General features: G+C 38.2%; 1 protein-coding gene across 1 annotated transcript in view; it reads right to left on the bottom strand.

Annotated features, from left to right (window-relative positions):
- Nucleotides 1-2,212: 2,212 nt before the first annotated feature.
- Mchr2 (melanin concentrating hormone receptor 2) overlaps nt 2,213-18,167 on the bottom strand; it is a 17,643-nt gene continuing 1,688 nt past the window's right edge. The window contains exons 2-5 of the mRNA XM_090337698.1: nt 13,197-13,406; nt 8,146-8,340; nt 5,456-5,575; nt 2,213-2,720 (exon numbers count right to left, since the gene is read on the bottom strand). Of these exons, the coding sequence (XP_090193824.1) occupies nt 2,423-2,720; nt 5,456-5,575; nt 8,146-8,340; nt 13,197-13,406 (823 nt within the window). The 3' untranslated portion in view covers nt 2,213-2,422. The remainder of the gene's footprint in view (nt 2,721-5,455; nt 5,576-8,145; nt 8,341-13,196; nt 13,407-18,167) is intronic.

The following is an 18,167-nucleotide window of genomic DNA, read 5'->3' as shown; positions in this document are numbered from 1 at the left end:
ATTTCTGGGGTTGTAAAAACAATACAAGGGCTAGATTTCTAGCAATATGGTAGAAGAGTGCTATCAAGCCATTGTCCATGTGTGGCTGCATTTTACTGATTCTTAAAGCATTAGAAGTGGTTCAAGAGAAACTGTACTGCAAACATATAAAGTATTTGTATAAGGAAATCTTACAAGTAGGAGTTGCAAGGCAGGAGCATATTGATATAAAGCATTTTTTACTCATTGATTGATATTAGTTAATGAACAGAGTTTAAATGAAACAGCTGTAGTTGGACAAGCACAGAGGAGAGATACAATTATGTTTTTAATAACCAAAACCTCAAGTAGTAACTGTAATTACAATGAATCATTATTAATTTTATAGGAGAGTACATGTATAAATGTGACATACAAAAAATAAGACACAGGTAATCTGTCAAACCACCTCTGTAAGCTTACATCTAAATGTGCTTATGCATAGAAAGCTATAGAAAGCTATATAAAGGCACAACATTGAATTTAAAAGTCACTCTTTTTATGTTTGACTTTGATTACATGCTAAAGCTCCTTTGCAACTTTTAATAAATATAAATTAGAGTAAGTCATTGACCAATTTTGATTTTGAATTAGTTTAGGGCTATCAGACATACTATTAGAAAAATGTCTTATTGGCTTTGAAGATAGTATTTTTTTGCACTAGAAAGGATAATGGAATTAAACAGTTACTAAATGACAGCATGTGTGTCTGACCTGCTTTGTTTGGTTATTGGATATCAGGGTAATTCACTGAATCCAGACTGTTGCACCTTAGAAAAGTGAGAGTGGAAATCCCTAAAATCAAAGTCACAGCCCAGCTTTCCAGGAGGAGAGATGGGCACATGGCCTCTGTGTGCAGCTCTCCAGCTGTGGAGTTCAAATCCACAGATGTGGTCCTTGTTGGTGTGTACTCTGTATGTTTGCTTATGTGACTATCCACCCAGAAAAACATTCAGCAACTGCTCACTCCAAAATAGTACCTGAAAGGCCTTTAGCCAAACACAGAATTCAAATTCTTGTGTTTAGGTTAGTTCAAATACAAACGAGATATAAAAATGGGGCTCAGAGTAGTTAAAGAGCTGATCTCTGTAAGTCTTTTTAATCTAAAAAAGGGGGGTTAGGCTAAAAATCAATTCCAAATAGTCACGGAATGAACAAGTTTGTATTTTTAGACAAAGGAGGTGGGCTTACAGATTTCATCCATACGCAAAAGAGTAATATTTGCCTTTGTTGAGAACACAAGCTTTAAAAGCATTTTCCTTTCCAGGCTGCATCAAACAACATGTTTTATATTAGCCAAAGGAGGAACAAGGACATATAATAAATATCCATGAGTTTGAAAGTGAATAACATTTGTAACTCGAATGAACATATATTAATCATCTAAAAGAATTGTTGCATTACTGTCTTGAAGTGAGACACAGTTATGAAAATGGGAAAACTGGTTTCTACAATAAGTAGGCACAAGAACAAAGCTACATTTTAAATAATATATATGCATATATACTAGAAACTCACATTTTTTTTCGTATTTTAGTTCTTTGGGTCTATAGGAGAAAGCAAGAGAAACACTGTCACTGTCTCTCTCCATTTGAAGTACAGGCTGTTAAAATGGTGCACCAGAGAAGATGAACAGGTAGAGCTGACTTCAGTCCAGTCCTTGGCTAGTTGTGTAGCTTTTAAATCTTTTCATAATATTTTGAGCCTTAGTATTTATCTCCTATATTTGCTACTTGTAATCGGATTGTGAAAGGGTAAATAGAGGGGCTTACCTTCTGAAAGGTGAAACTCGCCAATGAAGATATTAGATTGGTCCCTAAGAAATTGAGATTTTTTTATAGATATAAATGGCCAAATTTCAAATCTCCTTGTGAGATGGTTCCTTCCCCGGAGCCCTCCCGGGGGGGGGGGGGGCTGTAAAATGAGGTCCCAGTGTGGAGGGCAAGGACAGATTCCTCAGTGACTATGGAGTTGATGGATTTTTACCCCACTGGGAAGGGTTGATATTTGAACTCGTGTCCTCATACTTTCTAGTCAAGGATTTTACCAAGGAGCCACATCACCAGTCCCGAGTGAGCATTTCTATCAGTGATCAGTTTCGAACATGTGAAATAACACACACAACTGCAGACCTTAGTTATGTATCTTAGACTTTCCTATTTTTATCTACATGATATAGACTAACATTTCTTGTCATTCTGAAGTCTTCGCATAGCAAACACATTGCATTTGAAGGATGGCTCCTTCTTACCATGGATGACACCGCCTTACCCTGCGGCGAATCACAAATAGGCAACAATGGGTGCAGCAAGGAGTTTTCATCTATCCTTGCAATCCTATGGTGATCATAGACGAGCCGCAGGGAAGGAAGTGGGAATGAGTATGCTTTTCTGAAAGCTTCATTTCAGGATGTCTTCCATATTGCTGATTTCATCTCAGTCACTCTCTGTACTTGAGGCAGACGTTTCCGGAAATTTCCACTCAGTAGGATGTAGAGAAAAGGGTTAGCGCTGCTGCTGGCGTAGCTGAGACAGATGGAGAGGCAATAGCTCACGTAGAAGGCCAGCGTGGGTTGCCGCAGCTGCAAGTTCACCAGCTGAAGCACATGATAGGGCGCAGCACTGAGGACGAAGACCGCCACCAGCACCAGCACCATCTTTGTCAGCTTCATCACTCTCTGCTTTGGAATGCCCGGGTTGTAACTGCCACACAGAGACACAGCATGGACTACCACAGGAATCACAGGACAATGCGTTTCCTAGACCTCTGAACAGCCTAAAGTGGCTGTAAAGTAGATATTTCAAATTCACTGCTTTAAAATCAGAGTTTTTATTCTCTTTAAGCCGTTGCCCAAAGGAGTAACCCTTCAACAAATTGGTTTATGAATATGGTGCCTCCTGATCCAGGCCATCCATTTCATCATTTATGTAGTTAAAATAAAAATTCATAGTGGCTCTGTAGTGAAATTGGAAGCCTACTTTTATACTCCAATTTCAGAGTCCTGGGCAAAGGCACTTTTTCATTCCTGTTCTAAACTTCTCAAAGTTCCAAAGCTGAATTATTTCTTGAAAACCCAAAATGAGTAGCATTGAATTATAACTCTGCCTTTGAAGTAAGTGCAGTTGAGCACATAGCCATGTGAATATTTGCTTAAGTAAAATAACATTGTTTATAGATATGTTGGCACACCCTTTCCCAATTATTCCCTTGAGGAGGTTGGGCCATATTTACTCCTAGGAATAAAGAGGTAAATAGTGTAGAAACCTGACATACTACTTTAACCAAGTGGTCAAGGCTAACATTACATGGCCGACATGGAATACCTGATGTTTGTTATGGGAAGTTGTCTCACAAATACCTAACTACAGACCAAACATGATAATTGTATTATAAAAAAGCATGGAATGAGGCCAATTCTATTTTAAAACTATCAAGGGCACGCAAAACGCAGAAAGTAGAAGGCACAGCCACAGACCAGAGGAGACTGGAGAAACATGATCATTCAATGCAATGTGTCACCTGCATTGAATCTTGGAATAGAAAGATGACTTTAATGGAAAAGCAGTGAAGTCCAGTGAAAGATGGAGCTTAGTTAATAGTAATACATGATGACTATTTTCTTTGCTTTAATACATATATCATGATAATATAAGATGTAAATGATGGTGAAATGGGAGAAAGGCATATTTACTTTTCTGTAATTTAAAAATTATTCTAACATACAAAAGATTTCAAAATTCATAAAAATTGTATCACATCTAAATATGCATATATACAATATATCAGATAACAAGGTGAAATACTGTATGAGATAACCAAGGAACAGCAAAAGAGATGAGAGATAACATTAAGGACAACTATCACTCATTGTATTTAGTTATCTGAAATTGGAAAGGGAAGGGGGGAAACAAGGTGAGGGGTGGGGGTTGGGGGAGGGAAATGGGGACCAAGACATGAGAAAGGGTATCAATGTATGTGAAGTTATGCACCTTTGATCTGGTGAATATAATGTAACCCTTCTATTAATTACAAAAAATATGGAAAAATTGTATCACATCATATCATGTTTAGATTTTAATAAATAAGACTTAGATGCTATACTTTAAAAGTCTGGGAGTTGAAGATCATTTTAAGAGAACAACTCTGAATTTGATAGAGTAGGCACAGATATTCTTTATCTGTTTGCTTTTGAGGCCTAAGTGAAGAGTGTAGACTTTGTTTACTAAGACATTGGTAGCATTTATGAGAAAAGTATTAGGAGTATTAGTATTATTTGATTTGCCTAATGACTTTATGAGAACTCAAGCAGTCTTTCTAGCTACCTTTATCTTTAATTTCCATGTGATTGTAGTTCCTCCCTCTCACTAATTCAGTATCAAGTGAAACATTTAGAAAACTTTCTTTCTATAACTTTGGATATTTTATTTTCCAATTCTGAATATATTACCCTTTAAATGCAAAACCTCTAAAATTTTTAAAAAATTAAGCAAGTCAATAAAGTTATGAAGCAATAGGCTTCAAATTTTGTTTTTTAGGATTGTCATAAATGTTGATGAATGTGTTACATTATTCATATTTACTTAAATAAATCCCCAGTATCACATTTAATGTTCATGCAAACCCAGGAATCTTGTCTTTCTGGAAGAAATACAAAATTTTATTCCATGCATATAATTTAATAACAATTGTTGCTTAATGTTTTATATAATTATTCAATACTCATTTGAATATCTTGGTATGCACACTTTCAATAATTTATATTTACTTATGGCATTTGAAAGCTATGTAGTTTTAAAGGTTCTTCCAAAGTTTATTTTCATTAGATACCTCTAGTCTTATTAATTCCTAATTAATCTTCCTTTATTCTGAACAAGACCCTTTGCTTCTAATTAAATACTAATGAAATACTTCTTCTCTAATAAAAAATTAAAATACAAAAACAAAAAGGCCACACAAAACATCTCAGATGTATAAACATGCATAGAATTAGCATTATCAATGCAAACTGTATATTATTCTATTTTGTGGTAATGAGATTTGAACTCAGGGCATTTTACTTCCTAGGCTGGTGCTCTACTACTTTACTGTTTTTCAGATGGAGTCTAATGAACTTTTCTGTCCAGGCTGGCCTTGAACTATGTGATCGTCCAGACCTTGGCCTCTTGAATCATAGGCAGGAGTTGTGCAGTGCCTGGCAATTTTAAGTTACGATTGTATTTTTATAAAACAAATACATCAATGATTTTAGCATCAATCACTGAGATATCCTCATGTTCCTCTTTTAAGAGATCTTATTTTAGCCATGACTTCTTTAGATTTTTAGTAATGCCCCTCACTCCTTCTTTTAAGTGATTGATGCTAAAGTTTCTGTTGTAGATCTTTTGGGATGTCTGAATTGTTCTTTTAACAAGTAAAGCAAAACAAGACATACACTTACCATTTAGCATCCTTATTCTGCTGGTACATCTCCCAAGTGTAACATAAAATTAAAATATAACACACTAAAATTAAGGGTAAGGGCAAAAAGAAAGTTGTTATTGTCAAATAAAGGGTATACCTGTGGAATAAGAGAGAGGCACAGACAGAGAGAGAGACACACACACACACATACACACACAGAAAGGATACCATTGTTATATTAGTTGCAACAGATATAGGCATTTATTGTTCATGAATCATGAGTCTTGAGTTTTTAAGGCATAGTATAAAAATTCTTGGAGAATTCTTGGGTGCTTACCTTATGAGAAGTCCCACTTTTCATTATCTATGGACAATGATGCTTGATTCTTCTCTAATCATTCAACTATCTTGACTGAAAAACAGGGACTACCTATTATCATCATTACCTTTTGTGCTGTTGATAATTATAACAACATAGCATTGATTGTAAAGTTGGGAGTGGTCTAAGAGCTTTGAATTGGCCCACTGAATCTGTGCAATCCCATTAGCACAATGCCCTTAGTGTTCTAATGTGAAAGAAGAGACAGATGAAGCACAGCAGGATTAAGTGTCTTGTGTAAGTCTACCCAGTTTGTATGTGGCAGCATTGGAAGCTAGATAAGTGTTTGGATTCCAGAGGCTTTGCTGATAGCCAAGGCTCCAGATAACTGTTTAGCAGACCTCGGGGAGGGCCTGTTGTTAAATCAGTCTTACCTAAGTGTTTTCCAGGGAGAACCGTCAGCTATGCCAATCCCATTCCTGCACAGATGTCAGGCATTATCCTTCCTAGAGGGGTCCCCCTAGCTTTGGTGAAGGGAGACAGGCCCTGATTTTGAATGAGTGAGCATGGCACAGAGCATGCCCCTGGGACCAGGGAGACACCAGGTGCAGCAGGTAACATCTGTCTCAGTTGATCTGAACAACTTGAGACTAGTAGGAATGACAGAGGTTGCATCCTCATTCAGAATGTCCTTTGATAATGGATGAAAAACAGAAGAAGAGCAGCTGTTGCTATGAGTGGCTAATCTTTTGTTCCTTTGACTCAGGCCAAAGCTTGGCCCAAGGCTGAGTACTGAGTATATAAATAGATTTTCCTTTTAGGTAGCTTGGAGCCTTTGATAGTCTGGTATTTGCTTCCTGTCTCGTTCTCCCTCACCATGTAAGTATAAAAGGAGAGGTTGGCAGTCTATAATCCAGAAGAGACCCTTCTTTAGAAACTGACCTTATTTACAGCTTGATCATGGAATTCCAGCAGAGTAAAAAATGAATTTCTGCTGTTTAGGAATTAACTGGTGTGACTCTTTATTACAGCAGCACAAACTAAGACATTCTCTCATGAAATGTTAATAAATGCCTTTTTACTTGTCAAGTGAGAGTGGGAAAAGAAAGCACTTTGCAAGACTGACTTGAGTAATATATATATATATATATATATATATATATGAATATAAAAAACTAGCCTGAGGAGGTGCTAAAAAGGTTAGATTCTGATGCTCTGTTCCAAATTTTAAGTAGAAACATTTTCTCTTTTTTTCTTTTATAAATTTGAAAATATAAGAATTACAGTACTAGCTTCTTTTCCTTTCTTTCTTCCTTTCCTCTCTTCCTCCCTCCCTCCCCTCCTCTTTCTTTCTCTTTCCCTTTCCTTCTTTTTTTCTTTCCTTCTTTCTTTCCTTCTTTCTTTCTTTCTTTCTTTCTTTCTTTCTTTCTTTCTTTCTTTCTCTCTCTCTCTCTCTCTCTCTCTCTTTCTTTCTTTCTTTCTTTCCTTCTTTCTTTCTTTCTTTCTTTCTTCTTTCTTGTTGTGGTTCTTGAACTTCAGAGTCTGGACGCTATCCCTGAGCAATTTTTGCTCAAGAGAAGTGTCCTTACTACTTTGATCTAACAGTCACTTCTGGTTTTCTACTGGTTAATTGGAGATACAAGCCTTTCCTGCCCGGACTGGCTTCGAATCACGATTCTCAGATCTCAGCATCCTGAGTAGTTAGGATTATAGGCATGAACCATCAGCAGTTGACTTTCTGTGCTAGTTTCAGTTTCTAATTTCTGGCTTAAAACACCCAGAAATGTATTCTGAAGTTGTTGGCAGGGCTGGTTCCTGTTGGAGTTGAAAGAGACTCAACTTTTTCTTCTCCCCTGATTTCTTGTATCCTTGTCAATCCTTAGTGTTCCTTGGCTCGTGAATACATCATCAGGAGAGCAGACATTAGTCTCAGTGACCACTCTAATCTAATATGTCCTCAACTTAGCCTGATTATATTTGTAAGGATCTTCTTTGCAAATAGTCACATTCACAGATACACTAGTGGGTTAGGACTTTATGGGGAACACAATTGAGGCCAACTACAATTACACAATGATAAAGCTTACGTCTGGTTAATATTCCACCTCCTTTGGGAAATTATTCTCCTGCCATGGGGCCATGCTGTCAGGGGTCTCTCCACCCATATTTAAATCTCTGTGCACACTGAGGTTACATGGTTAAATTCATGAGCGTTCCTCAAGGTCACTCTGTCCTTCAAATCATACCATCACCGGGAGTGTGTTAACGAAAAAACTCCAAGCAGGAAGACTGGTGAGAAGAGGATTTCCCCAAGGACCCTCTCTGAGGCTGCTCATGTGTTGACAGGAAGGATGAAGTACTTCACAACTTCATGCAACTCTATTTTTCTTAAGTTGTTAACAACTTACCGGAGTACATCATCAGGGGATGTTAAATCAAAAGCACAACTCTCGATGCCGTCTTTAAATTTGATGACTTTTGAGTAGATCCAGACAGGCAATGCCAGCAGAAAGGAAGCTGCCCAAAGGCTCAAATTGATGCGGATGGTCTTGTACCTGGTTCTCCAAGTTGTCAGTCGAAATGGTTGGACGAGAGCCAAGTACCTGCAAAGCCAGTTAAGAAGGGCTTGCGAACAATCAATAAAAGCACTGAGCTCCAAGGATGAAAGGTTCATGACAAGAGTAAATTATTAGTATTATTATTCTTCTCCAAAGCACACCTCTATCATGGCAAAAGAAAGTTATATTTCTTAAGAGCTTGCTGATACCCAAGAGAAAACAACTCTTCACCTTGCAAGACTGAATAAACCACTCATCGAAACAGCTGCTGATTCCACAGGCACATTGAATGTGGCACGATTCTGCACTGCCATGTTTCCATTTTTCTTTTTCATTTTAATTGTAAAGATGATGTACAGAGGGAGTACAGTTACATAAGTCAGGTATTGAGAACATTTCTTTTTGAACAGTGTCACCTCGTCCCTGGTTTTCTCCCGGTCTTTTTCTTTTCCCTCTCCTGAGCCCTTGACCCCCGGAAAGTTGTACAGTTCATACTTAATCTAGTGTCTGGTGAGTATCATCCTTGGTAGTTATTAGTGACACAGAGGCAGTAAGAAGGAAGGTATAGGGGATGATAGGGGAAATCCCCCAGTAGGAGTCTAGTTTTATACTATGCCCCTCCCCCAGGGTCTTGAAAGTTCAGTTCACAGAATACTCAGGGTAGATGAACAATATGATTGGCATAGACCACACAGATTACTCAGGGATTCTGGCCTAGAGATTAGGGACTGGAGAGAGGAAATGGAGCTAATTTCAGTGGGGTGGGGGTTTCCTTTTTCTTTCCTTCTCTTCCATTAACCAGAATTGAAAGCATGACATATATTTGGCCTTCAGCAAATCAAAGATTTTTTTTTAAAGAGCTAACTGAAAGCCGAAGAATGAAGAGGAAAGCTGCCTTCAGAAAGAAGGCTGTCTGAGAAAGCGGTTTTGCTAGGCTGGGGGTGGGGTGTGTAGTTGAAAGTAGTATTAGTTGGAATTAAACACATGTAAAAAAATGTTTTGGGGCCGGGAGTTTGGCCTAGTGGTTGAGTGCTTGCCTAGCATGCACGAAGACCAAGGTTTGATTGCTCGGTACCACATACATAGAAAAAAGCTAGAAGTGGTGCTGAGGCTCAAGTGGTACAGTTCTACCCTTGAGAAAACCCAAGGACAGTGCTCATGCCCTGAGCCCAAGCCCAGGACTGGCAAAAAAAAAATGGTTTGGTTGATCAGAGTTTTCCTGAGTTTTTGCAGGGCTACTAATGAAGACTCATAAAAAAGAAAGAAAAAATTCTTGGTCTTCCTCTTTTGTGCAAGGGTCAGGAAATTTTCCACTTATTTAAGAATCCCTGTGGCATGTAGGGAGAGATATCAGCCTCTCCTTCTACGCACAATTTGTTTGTGCATCACCATAATTATGGCGCAGAGCCCTTCTCTGCTGAGGAAATAGAAGATACAGTGATTTCCCTGCAGCTCAGTCACCCTTTTGACTAGAATTAAAGAGTGATGGAGTCATGTTATCTATGAGTGGATCTTACCTGATCACATTTCTCCTCAAGTTAAAAAAAAATCAACAAAACCCTTCTATGGTTTGCCATGCTTTTCAGGTAAAACATTGAATTCTTACCATGAACCGTAAGGGCTTTCTGTACCTGGCCTTGCCTGCCACACAGCCTGGAACTTGTGTCAGACTTGCTCTTGGATTCATTCATTAATTTTGTTACTTATTGCCTAAGCTGGGTGCTGGTGGTTCAAATTTGTAATCAGGAGGCTAAGATCTAAGTTTGAAGTCAGTCCCAGCAAGAAAAACTGTAAGGCTCTTCTCTCCAGTAAATTACCAAAAGAGTCAAAAGTTGCTCAGCTGGTAGAGTTCTGCCCTAGAGGAAAATAAAAACCAAACCAAACCAACAACTGAGGGACAGCGCCTATACCCTGAGCTCAAGTGCCAGGACCAGCATAAAGAAAATCCCCAAATAATCAACTTAGAATGTGAAGACATTTATTAGGGCTTATGGTTTCTGAAGGTCTGGTCCATGATTGATGGGTCCCATTTGGAGGTGTGTGTGGAGTGGTGGGTGTGGCAAGACAAAACTGCTTACCTCTTGACCTGAAGGTAGAAGGGAGAGGAAAGAACCAAAGTTGTATGCCACTGTCAAGGGCGTGTCCTCAGTGACTTAAAAACCTCCCACTAGCTTCTACCTGCTACAGGTTCCAGGTTCCACCATCCTCCTGTGACACCATTATGGAAACCAGGCCTTTAACGTAAGGGCCTTTGGAGGATATTCAAGTTCTTCAAGTTATTCCCCCTTCAGGGCCAGGAGCACACGGTTCTACCTGCCTCTCAGGTAAAACTTCCTAAGATCACTTTCTCTTACCCTTCCTTCTGGAAGCCTTCTCCAGCAGCCTACTCCATGCAAGGGGACTCATGGCTGCCAATGAAAATCAGAACTCTGCTTCTCCTTCCTAGAATGTTTCACCAGGAAAAAGACATCTGATTCGCTCATGTGACCTCACAGTGCTGTGTTTACCACGGTGGAAGGAAAGGAGAATGGGTCATTGGTTATATTTTCAGAGCCACATCCTCCTCCTCCATCTAGAAATCTCTAATATGTGGTCCCTTTGCTTGATGAATGTATGAAGAAAGGAAGGAATAGGGAATTCTGGCTTCTCTATATTGACTTTTGATGTTTTAGAGAATTTATTTTCAAAAGTAGCCCACAAGTGTTTTTTATCTGAAAGCAGATATTTTGGATGTTTTCAACTATTTCAGATTACACTTGAGGTAGAGATCCACATTCATATTTTCTTACATATTTGTAGTTATTACTAATCAGAGAAATGAACATAAAAGACATCAGGAAGACTTGAAATGGATGATCTATTAAATTGTAACAGTGTCTGAAATACATAAATAAGGCCTAATGATGGCATTGCCATTTGGTTCTGGTCTTACAAAGGAAACCCCATTTATCTTACAAAAGGTTCAATTCCCCTTTGGTTAATCTCATATTACTACTGTATCTGACTTTGTTACCTGGGATACTGTATTTGTTATATGTTTATTTGAAATAGGAAAGGGAAGGGGGAAAGCAAGATGATTGGAAGGGGGTGGAGGGAGAAAAACTGGGACAAAACATGAGAAGGGTGTCAATGTGTGAGAAGAAATGCACCTACTACCTGACGAATGTAACTATAACCCTTCTATACATTACCCCGACAATAAAAGAGGTTCAATTTGGTTGAACCTGTATAAATTTGATAGAGTGAGAATTGTAAGAAATGCCAGAACATTATCTCTTGCTGCCTGACTTTATAGAGTATGAACCAAGAGAGTGAAAGGGCTTGACTGTCTTAACAGAAGGGTGACATTTTAGTGTTATATGTATGATATATATATGATAATATATTATACATATAAACCCCTCAAAACAAAGAATATGGAATATGCTATTCAGGCTTATAGGACACATTATGAACACACACACATCTAACAGCAGGAGTTATGGAGTTAGTCTGTTCTAAGGTAATCAGTTTATTTGTGGTGTAAAGTTTATAGTAAGACAAATATCCCCTCTCTTCATTAAGTATTCTTGCTGGTTCATAGTACCCACCATTAACAGGTTTGATTCTTTTGAAGAATGAGATTACTATTGTTAAGGCTTGTAATTTAGGACCTGTTTTGAGGGCTCTTTTGTGCTGAGAAACTTTTCTTTGTTGTGATTAGTTTTTTCCCTCCAGACATAGTCAGCAGTGGCTGGCTTTCACTGAGCTAACCATTACATTAAGTTAAAAATATAGCACATTCTGTACTTTGAGAATTCTTTTATTGAAAAGCCAGAGAGAAAAATATGTGAAAAATTTCCATCCCTGGTCATTTTAATCAGAATGAATGGTCCATATGATTTTGCCATTCCTTTGTTTAATTCATCTGAAGAACTTTTGTTACTTCCTCATATCCAAGAGCCCACCTGGAAATAACTCCTGATGAGCCAAAAGAAATTCAGCACCTCCTTCCAGATATTCATTCATTCATTCATTCATTCATTCATTTTGGTTTTTAATATTTCAGGATTTTGTGAACTTTGATCTTTCAGTGAACTGCAAATAAAACTCAGACCAAAGAATGAAACTCTGTGAATGTTGAAAAAAGTGCTCCTAAAAACCAACCCTGAACATAATCACTTCTCAATTTCTAACGTAAGCTTTTGAGTTTTTAGCTTAATAGTTCTCTGAAAATAAATTTGGTCACTAGTTATATTTAAACCAAAATGGTACATGCAATCTTAATTTTTTAAATGAATTCTTACAGAGTGTAAGAAATTTGTCAGTGTTCACATGAGTCATAAATGGCTGAGTCCAATGGCTTTCTAAAATCTGTTTCCCCCAGCCTGGGATCTCTGGAGTATAGGTATTGGGTCTATAGTCTGGCAGTCATATCTAATGCATATTGAAAAATAATGTTTATTGCTAAATAAACACGAAATGCTATACATTGGATCCATATATTGTTTGGCCCCAAATTCATCACATAAAATTGTCATATGTTTTTGCTTTATTCCTCTCTAGTGATACCCCAGGTACTGAAACCCACCCTACTGAAGGAATGTGGTAGAACATTTATTTGCCTTGCATGAATGAAGGTTTGGGTTTGATTATCAGTGCTGCAAAACAGCAAGACCACCTTACAGAGTGTAAATACTTTGGGTTCACTTGATCTTTTTGAATTTGGAAAATATATGTAAAGTTAGGTGCCTTTGTGATAATAATGTAGTAATAAAGATGTGGTTAAAAATTAAAAAAAAATCAACCTTGTAATGAAGCAAGAGAACTTTGCTCTTATAAACCAACACTACTATGGCTTCATCGGAGGGATCTTGGTGACTCTGCCCTATGTTAAGATACTCTCAAGTGTCTTCACTTACCTATCCACACTCATAACAGTCATGATGGCACTGCAGGCAAACTGGTTGCAGGTATCCAGGGATGTGATGATGGTGCAAAGAGGCCCCCCAAATACCCACTCTCCTCCTCGAGCCCACTGGTGAATAAGAAAAGGCATCCCAATGATGTGAACCAAATCAGCCACGGCCAGGTTGCAGATGTAAATGTCAGGGATTGTTTTTCTCTTGGACCTGAGAGAAAGGAAAGCAGATTAGGGATTAGCATTGGCAGTACATACCTTCTTCAATATATGTCATCTTTACAGTTTAGGTGCTAGTCCTAGGGCCTAAACTCAGGGCCTGGATACTGTCTCTTAGTTTTTTTTTTTTTTATCCCCAGGGTTGGAGCTCTACCATTTGGGTCACACTTCCACTTCTAGTTTTTTGTTGTTGGTGGTTCCGTGGAGTTATGAATCTCACACTTTCCTGAGCAGGCTGGCTTTGAACTTCAGCTTGCAATCTATTGAGTAGTTAGGATTAAAGGCATAAGCCCCTGACATACTTCCCCCAAACATCTTTCCAAAATTTAATTGCCTTAATTTAAGTTAAAGGGAAAACAGACTCAGATGCACTAGGCATATCTAGTCTGGAGTCTACTTAAAGATGTTGCATTATTTATATGAGAATTCACTGTGGTGGTTTGAAAAAAAACTTATGGGCTTACATAAATTCTTTGCTATTTCTTTCAATAGAATTCAATTCAGTGTCTCTGAGAGTTGAACTTAATAAATGGCTCCTAACAATTAAAATATGGTAGAAACAACAGTGGGAGGTATTTGAAGTTAGGACACAAAAGCACAGTAGAGCCTTGGATACTGGTTTGTGAATGGAGACTGCCATATTGTGCCAGATATTTAAGCAATCTAAAAAATTCTACAAAGGAAGAAACTGAAGACTTGTCAGCAACCAACCAGTCCTACTTTTCTAGGAATGAGAGGTTAGATCCTCTAACGCCACACATGCCTTTAGAAGATGTAAGCCTGCAGACAACTCCACTGAAGCTTTATGAGAGGGATAGATCCTGAGGCAGAATCAGCCACTTACATCTGACCCTTGGAAAGTATGTGGCAGTACATGTTTATTGTTTCAGGCCACACAATATGGGCATAAATTATACCAACTAGAAGTACACATGAGCAAAAAGCTTACTCTTTACTCATTTCCAGTGAAAACAACCAATTAAAAAATCTTTCCATTGTAAAATTCATTTTCACCATCAGAGCTGAGACCATTATTATAATTAATGATAAATGCCGGGAACCAAATAGCTGTTAACTGTAAAACTTTGATTGAAAATACTATCTGTTCTATCCCTCCCACGATGGCTCAACCGTGATATCTTGTCTGGCAGAAAGAACTTGACTAATATCCTGTTTGGTAGAGCAGCCTGACCCTCTCTGACGTCCCAAACCTGACTCAAGCACATGATGAAAGTTACTAGGCAGTGCACTTGCGTTAACTGCCTTCTCACTAAAGCATATATAAGCAGCTGTGTAAAAACAAAGTTTGAGACCTTGATCAGAATACTGTCTTGGTCTCCCTCCTTGTGTCTGGTTTGTCTCTCATTCAGGTCTACTCCTCCTCGAGCTCTAGTTGACTACCCTGCAGGTCGGGGCATATAAACATAAATATTCCAGGAAAATCCAATTCAATAGCCACCACCACTAGTAAAGAGTTTGAAATCCAGGAGGTCCAGAGAGGAATGTGAAAGGAATTCACTTTAGATGAGACTGACAAGCATCTCACACCCCCGTCTGGTAAGGCAGAGAAATGAAAGCCTTAATTTGCCAGTTTTCTTGATGTTGGAAGATTGTGTGTGTGTGTGTGTGTGTGTGTGTGTGTGTGTGTGTGTGTGTGTGTGTGTGTGTGTGTGTGTGTGTACCAGTACTGGGGCTTGAACTGAGGGCCTTGTGCTCTGCTTGGCTTTTTTTGCTCAAGCCTGTAACTACTGCTTGAGCCAAGGTCAAGTCTCATGGACTTTTCTGGTCTGGCTGGCTTTGATCTCAGCCTCCTGAATGGCTAGGATTACAGCATCTTGCTGAACTATTTTCTTTTTCATTTTTTTGAAGCAGAAAATTAAAATTTCTGGTTCTTAATTAAGGACCTATCACATTCAATAATGCCTGGCATCTCTATCTGGGAGACGCTGTCTATTAATTGGACAGAGATATCATTGAGTTCCAGTTACATATCAGGCAAAATATTGTGCTCTGGGGTTGCAAAGCTAATGAATCTACAAACTATGCCAAGAAAGACTGTAGTCTAACATATTTCAGTGAACAATTATATTCCAATTTGATGAGACAAAGTTAGAGACAAGCACAAGGCAGGCTTCTTGGTAGAGGAGGCATGTGAATTGAGAACAAGTAAGGATTTGGAAATCTAAGATTGTTACAATTGTTGGTTTCGTGTAGGGTTACTTACACTTCTGTGCTATGAAGCTAGTCTATATCTCCATCATTCACTGGCTGCAATTTGAAAACTGGCTCTAGACTTCACTTTCAAGTGGTCAAATCATATAAAGCAGAGTGTGAGAGGCCAGAGTTTCTTCTCGCAGGTGTTGGCAGCATGTACTGTATGGGGAATTATTGTGCCTAGAGTTCTTACTTGGGAATTGCACTCTGCTCTTTGGTGTACCATTACTAACACAAGTTGCATTTCCATTTGAGGTTGGTGAGTCTCATCGGGATGGCCAAGAAGGAGAGGAGACTTGAGGAAAAGATCAAGTCAGCCAAAGAGCAGTAAAGTGACTGTACTTCATTTCTAATTCTTTGCCTTCTCCAGGCCATTGGGGGAGGCCAGTGAAAAATAGGAAGGGACAGGGGCAGATACAGGAGTCATGTAGAGTTTCATGCTAATAATACTCATGAACCTTGGCCTATGAATATGTCATTTGCGTATGAAGTTGGGTATAATCTTGAAGCGTTTGTTTGCACCCTAATTGCAAGTATTGGCCTCCTCAGGACCTTGTCTTCCTGTAGAAATAGTTATAACAGGATTATGCTTTAGGACAGTGCAGGTCATTAACTGGCAATAAAAAAGAATGAAAGAGCTGTTATGGCGAGTTACCCCTGAAATTTCAGCACTTTTGAGGTTGAGGCAGAAAGATCCTCAGTTTTAGGCCAGTCAGGCTGTATAGAGAGATTGTAATTTTTCACAAAAAGAAGTGAAATTGTTTCTAGACAATATGTTTCATAGCATAAAGAGAAATCTAAAGCACTATAAATAATGTGTTTCATTTACTATTGCTTTATTGATTGTGACAGCACAAAAAATGAAAAAAAAACTAAGTAGAAATGATTACATTTCTAATTATTCAACCTCTGTTCATTTTCAGATTAAATGTATCTTCAGGTTTTCTGTTGTCTAATTTCATTAGAACTTTGTCTCATATGACCCAAACACTAAAAAGAAAACATTGAATAATGTGTTTTTCATATTGTTAATAGCCTTATCCAATGATCACTTATCTGAGCAATGATAAAATAAATTACAGTATTCTAATATAATATGATTCAGTTGTTAAAAAGTCATAGTTTGGAAGAAGAGTCACATAGAAACATGCTTATACTATTCTTTAAAAAGATTGAATTGTATTTAGCCTGACTCTAAATTTATTTAAGCACTTGTTTAAAAAGTGTGAAAGAGCTATGACCAGATAAGTTCTTTTTCTTTCAATCATCCCACTCAGATATTCCAAATAATTCTTTTATTTTCCATTCTTTTCATGTTTGTTTGTTTTATTGTCTCAAATACAATTCTCAGACTCAAAAGTGTTAGGATTACAGACTTACACTACCATTCCTGGCTTTGTTCTTGTGTGTGTGTGTGTGTGTGTGTGTGTGTGTGTGTGTGTGTGTGTGTGTGTGTGTGTGTGTGTGTGGTGTGCTGGTTCTGGACTTGAACTCATGGCCTAGATGCTCTTTCTGAGTTTTCGTGCTCAAGGCTAGCTCTCTAACTGAAGCCACAGCTGCACCTCTGACTTTTTTGGTGATTAATTGGACATAAGAGTCTCATTTATTTTTGCTGCCCAGAGTTGGCTTTGAACCCCGAACCTCAGATCTCTCACTTCTGAGTAGCTAGGATTATAGGTGTGAGCCAATAGGGTCTGATTCTGTTCTCTATTCTTACATTATTTCTTTAAAGTAATAAAGTTTCCACTTTAAAGTATCTAAAACACTCTTAAAAAGCATGCCTTGTACAACTATACAAAAGTAATAAAATTAATTGAAAAGAAAAAAGTATGAAAAACTAGTATGTCAAGTGAACACATAATTATGTACTTCATATGACTGAATTTTAGACATTTATCTCATCTCTTCTTTTTCCACCATCTTCTAAAGTTTCTTTTCAATCCCTTTTCTATTCCGTTATGATTACTTTCTATAATCAGAAATGTATATGCATTTGAATTAAATTTAACAAATATGCTATCGCACACACAGGCTATCATGTTGACCATTCTCAGAAGCCATTCCACCCATTTTTAAGGGCTTTGTTCCTAGGTTCCTTTGGCTGCTGGCTGGCTACTTTGGCCCATGGGAAGCACTGATAGGGAAACTTGAGACTAGAGGAACAGAGCAAGATGGATAGGTCTCTGCTCTGCTGTTGACATCTCAGGCAGTGTCTGCATCCTTTCCATTGCTCCAGCCTTGTCCTGCAAACTCGTAGTCCCAGATCCCACCAGATAGGCAAGATGCCTGAACTCTATGAAACACTGCTTTTCCTTCAGCTTCAAGAGGGGAAGAAAGATGGAAGAAATGGACAAGTGCAGCAGGCAAATACAGGTGAACTAAAAACATTTCTGTGCTCTTCTCAGCTCTATTGCCTTCTTCAAGCTTTCTGGGAGTATTTGGTTACTCCGATTTTTTTTCTTGGAAGTTATACTGTAAACAATATCTATTTTTATCTTAGTTTTTAAGATTGAGATGTGGTCTCACTATGTAGCCCTGC

Source organism: Megascapheus bottae, chromosome 8, assembly GCF_031878675.1.
Source record: "Megascapheus bottae isolate mThoBot1 chromosome 8, mThoBot2.hap1, whole genome shotgun sequence".
Classification (NCBI taxonomy): domain Eukaryota; kingdom Metazoa; phylum Chordata; class Mammalia; order Rodentia; family Geomyidae; genus Megascapheus; species Megascapheus bottae.
This window is presented reverse-complemented; position numbering and strand designations above follow the sequence as displayed.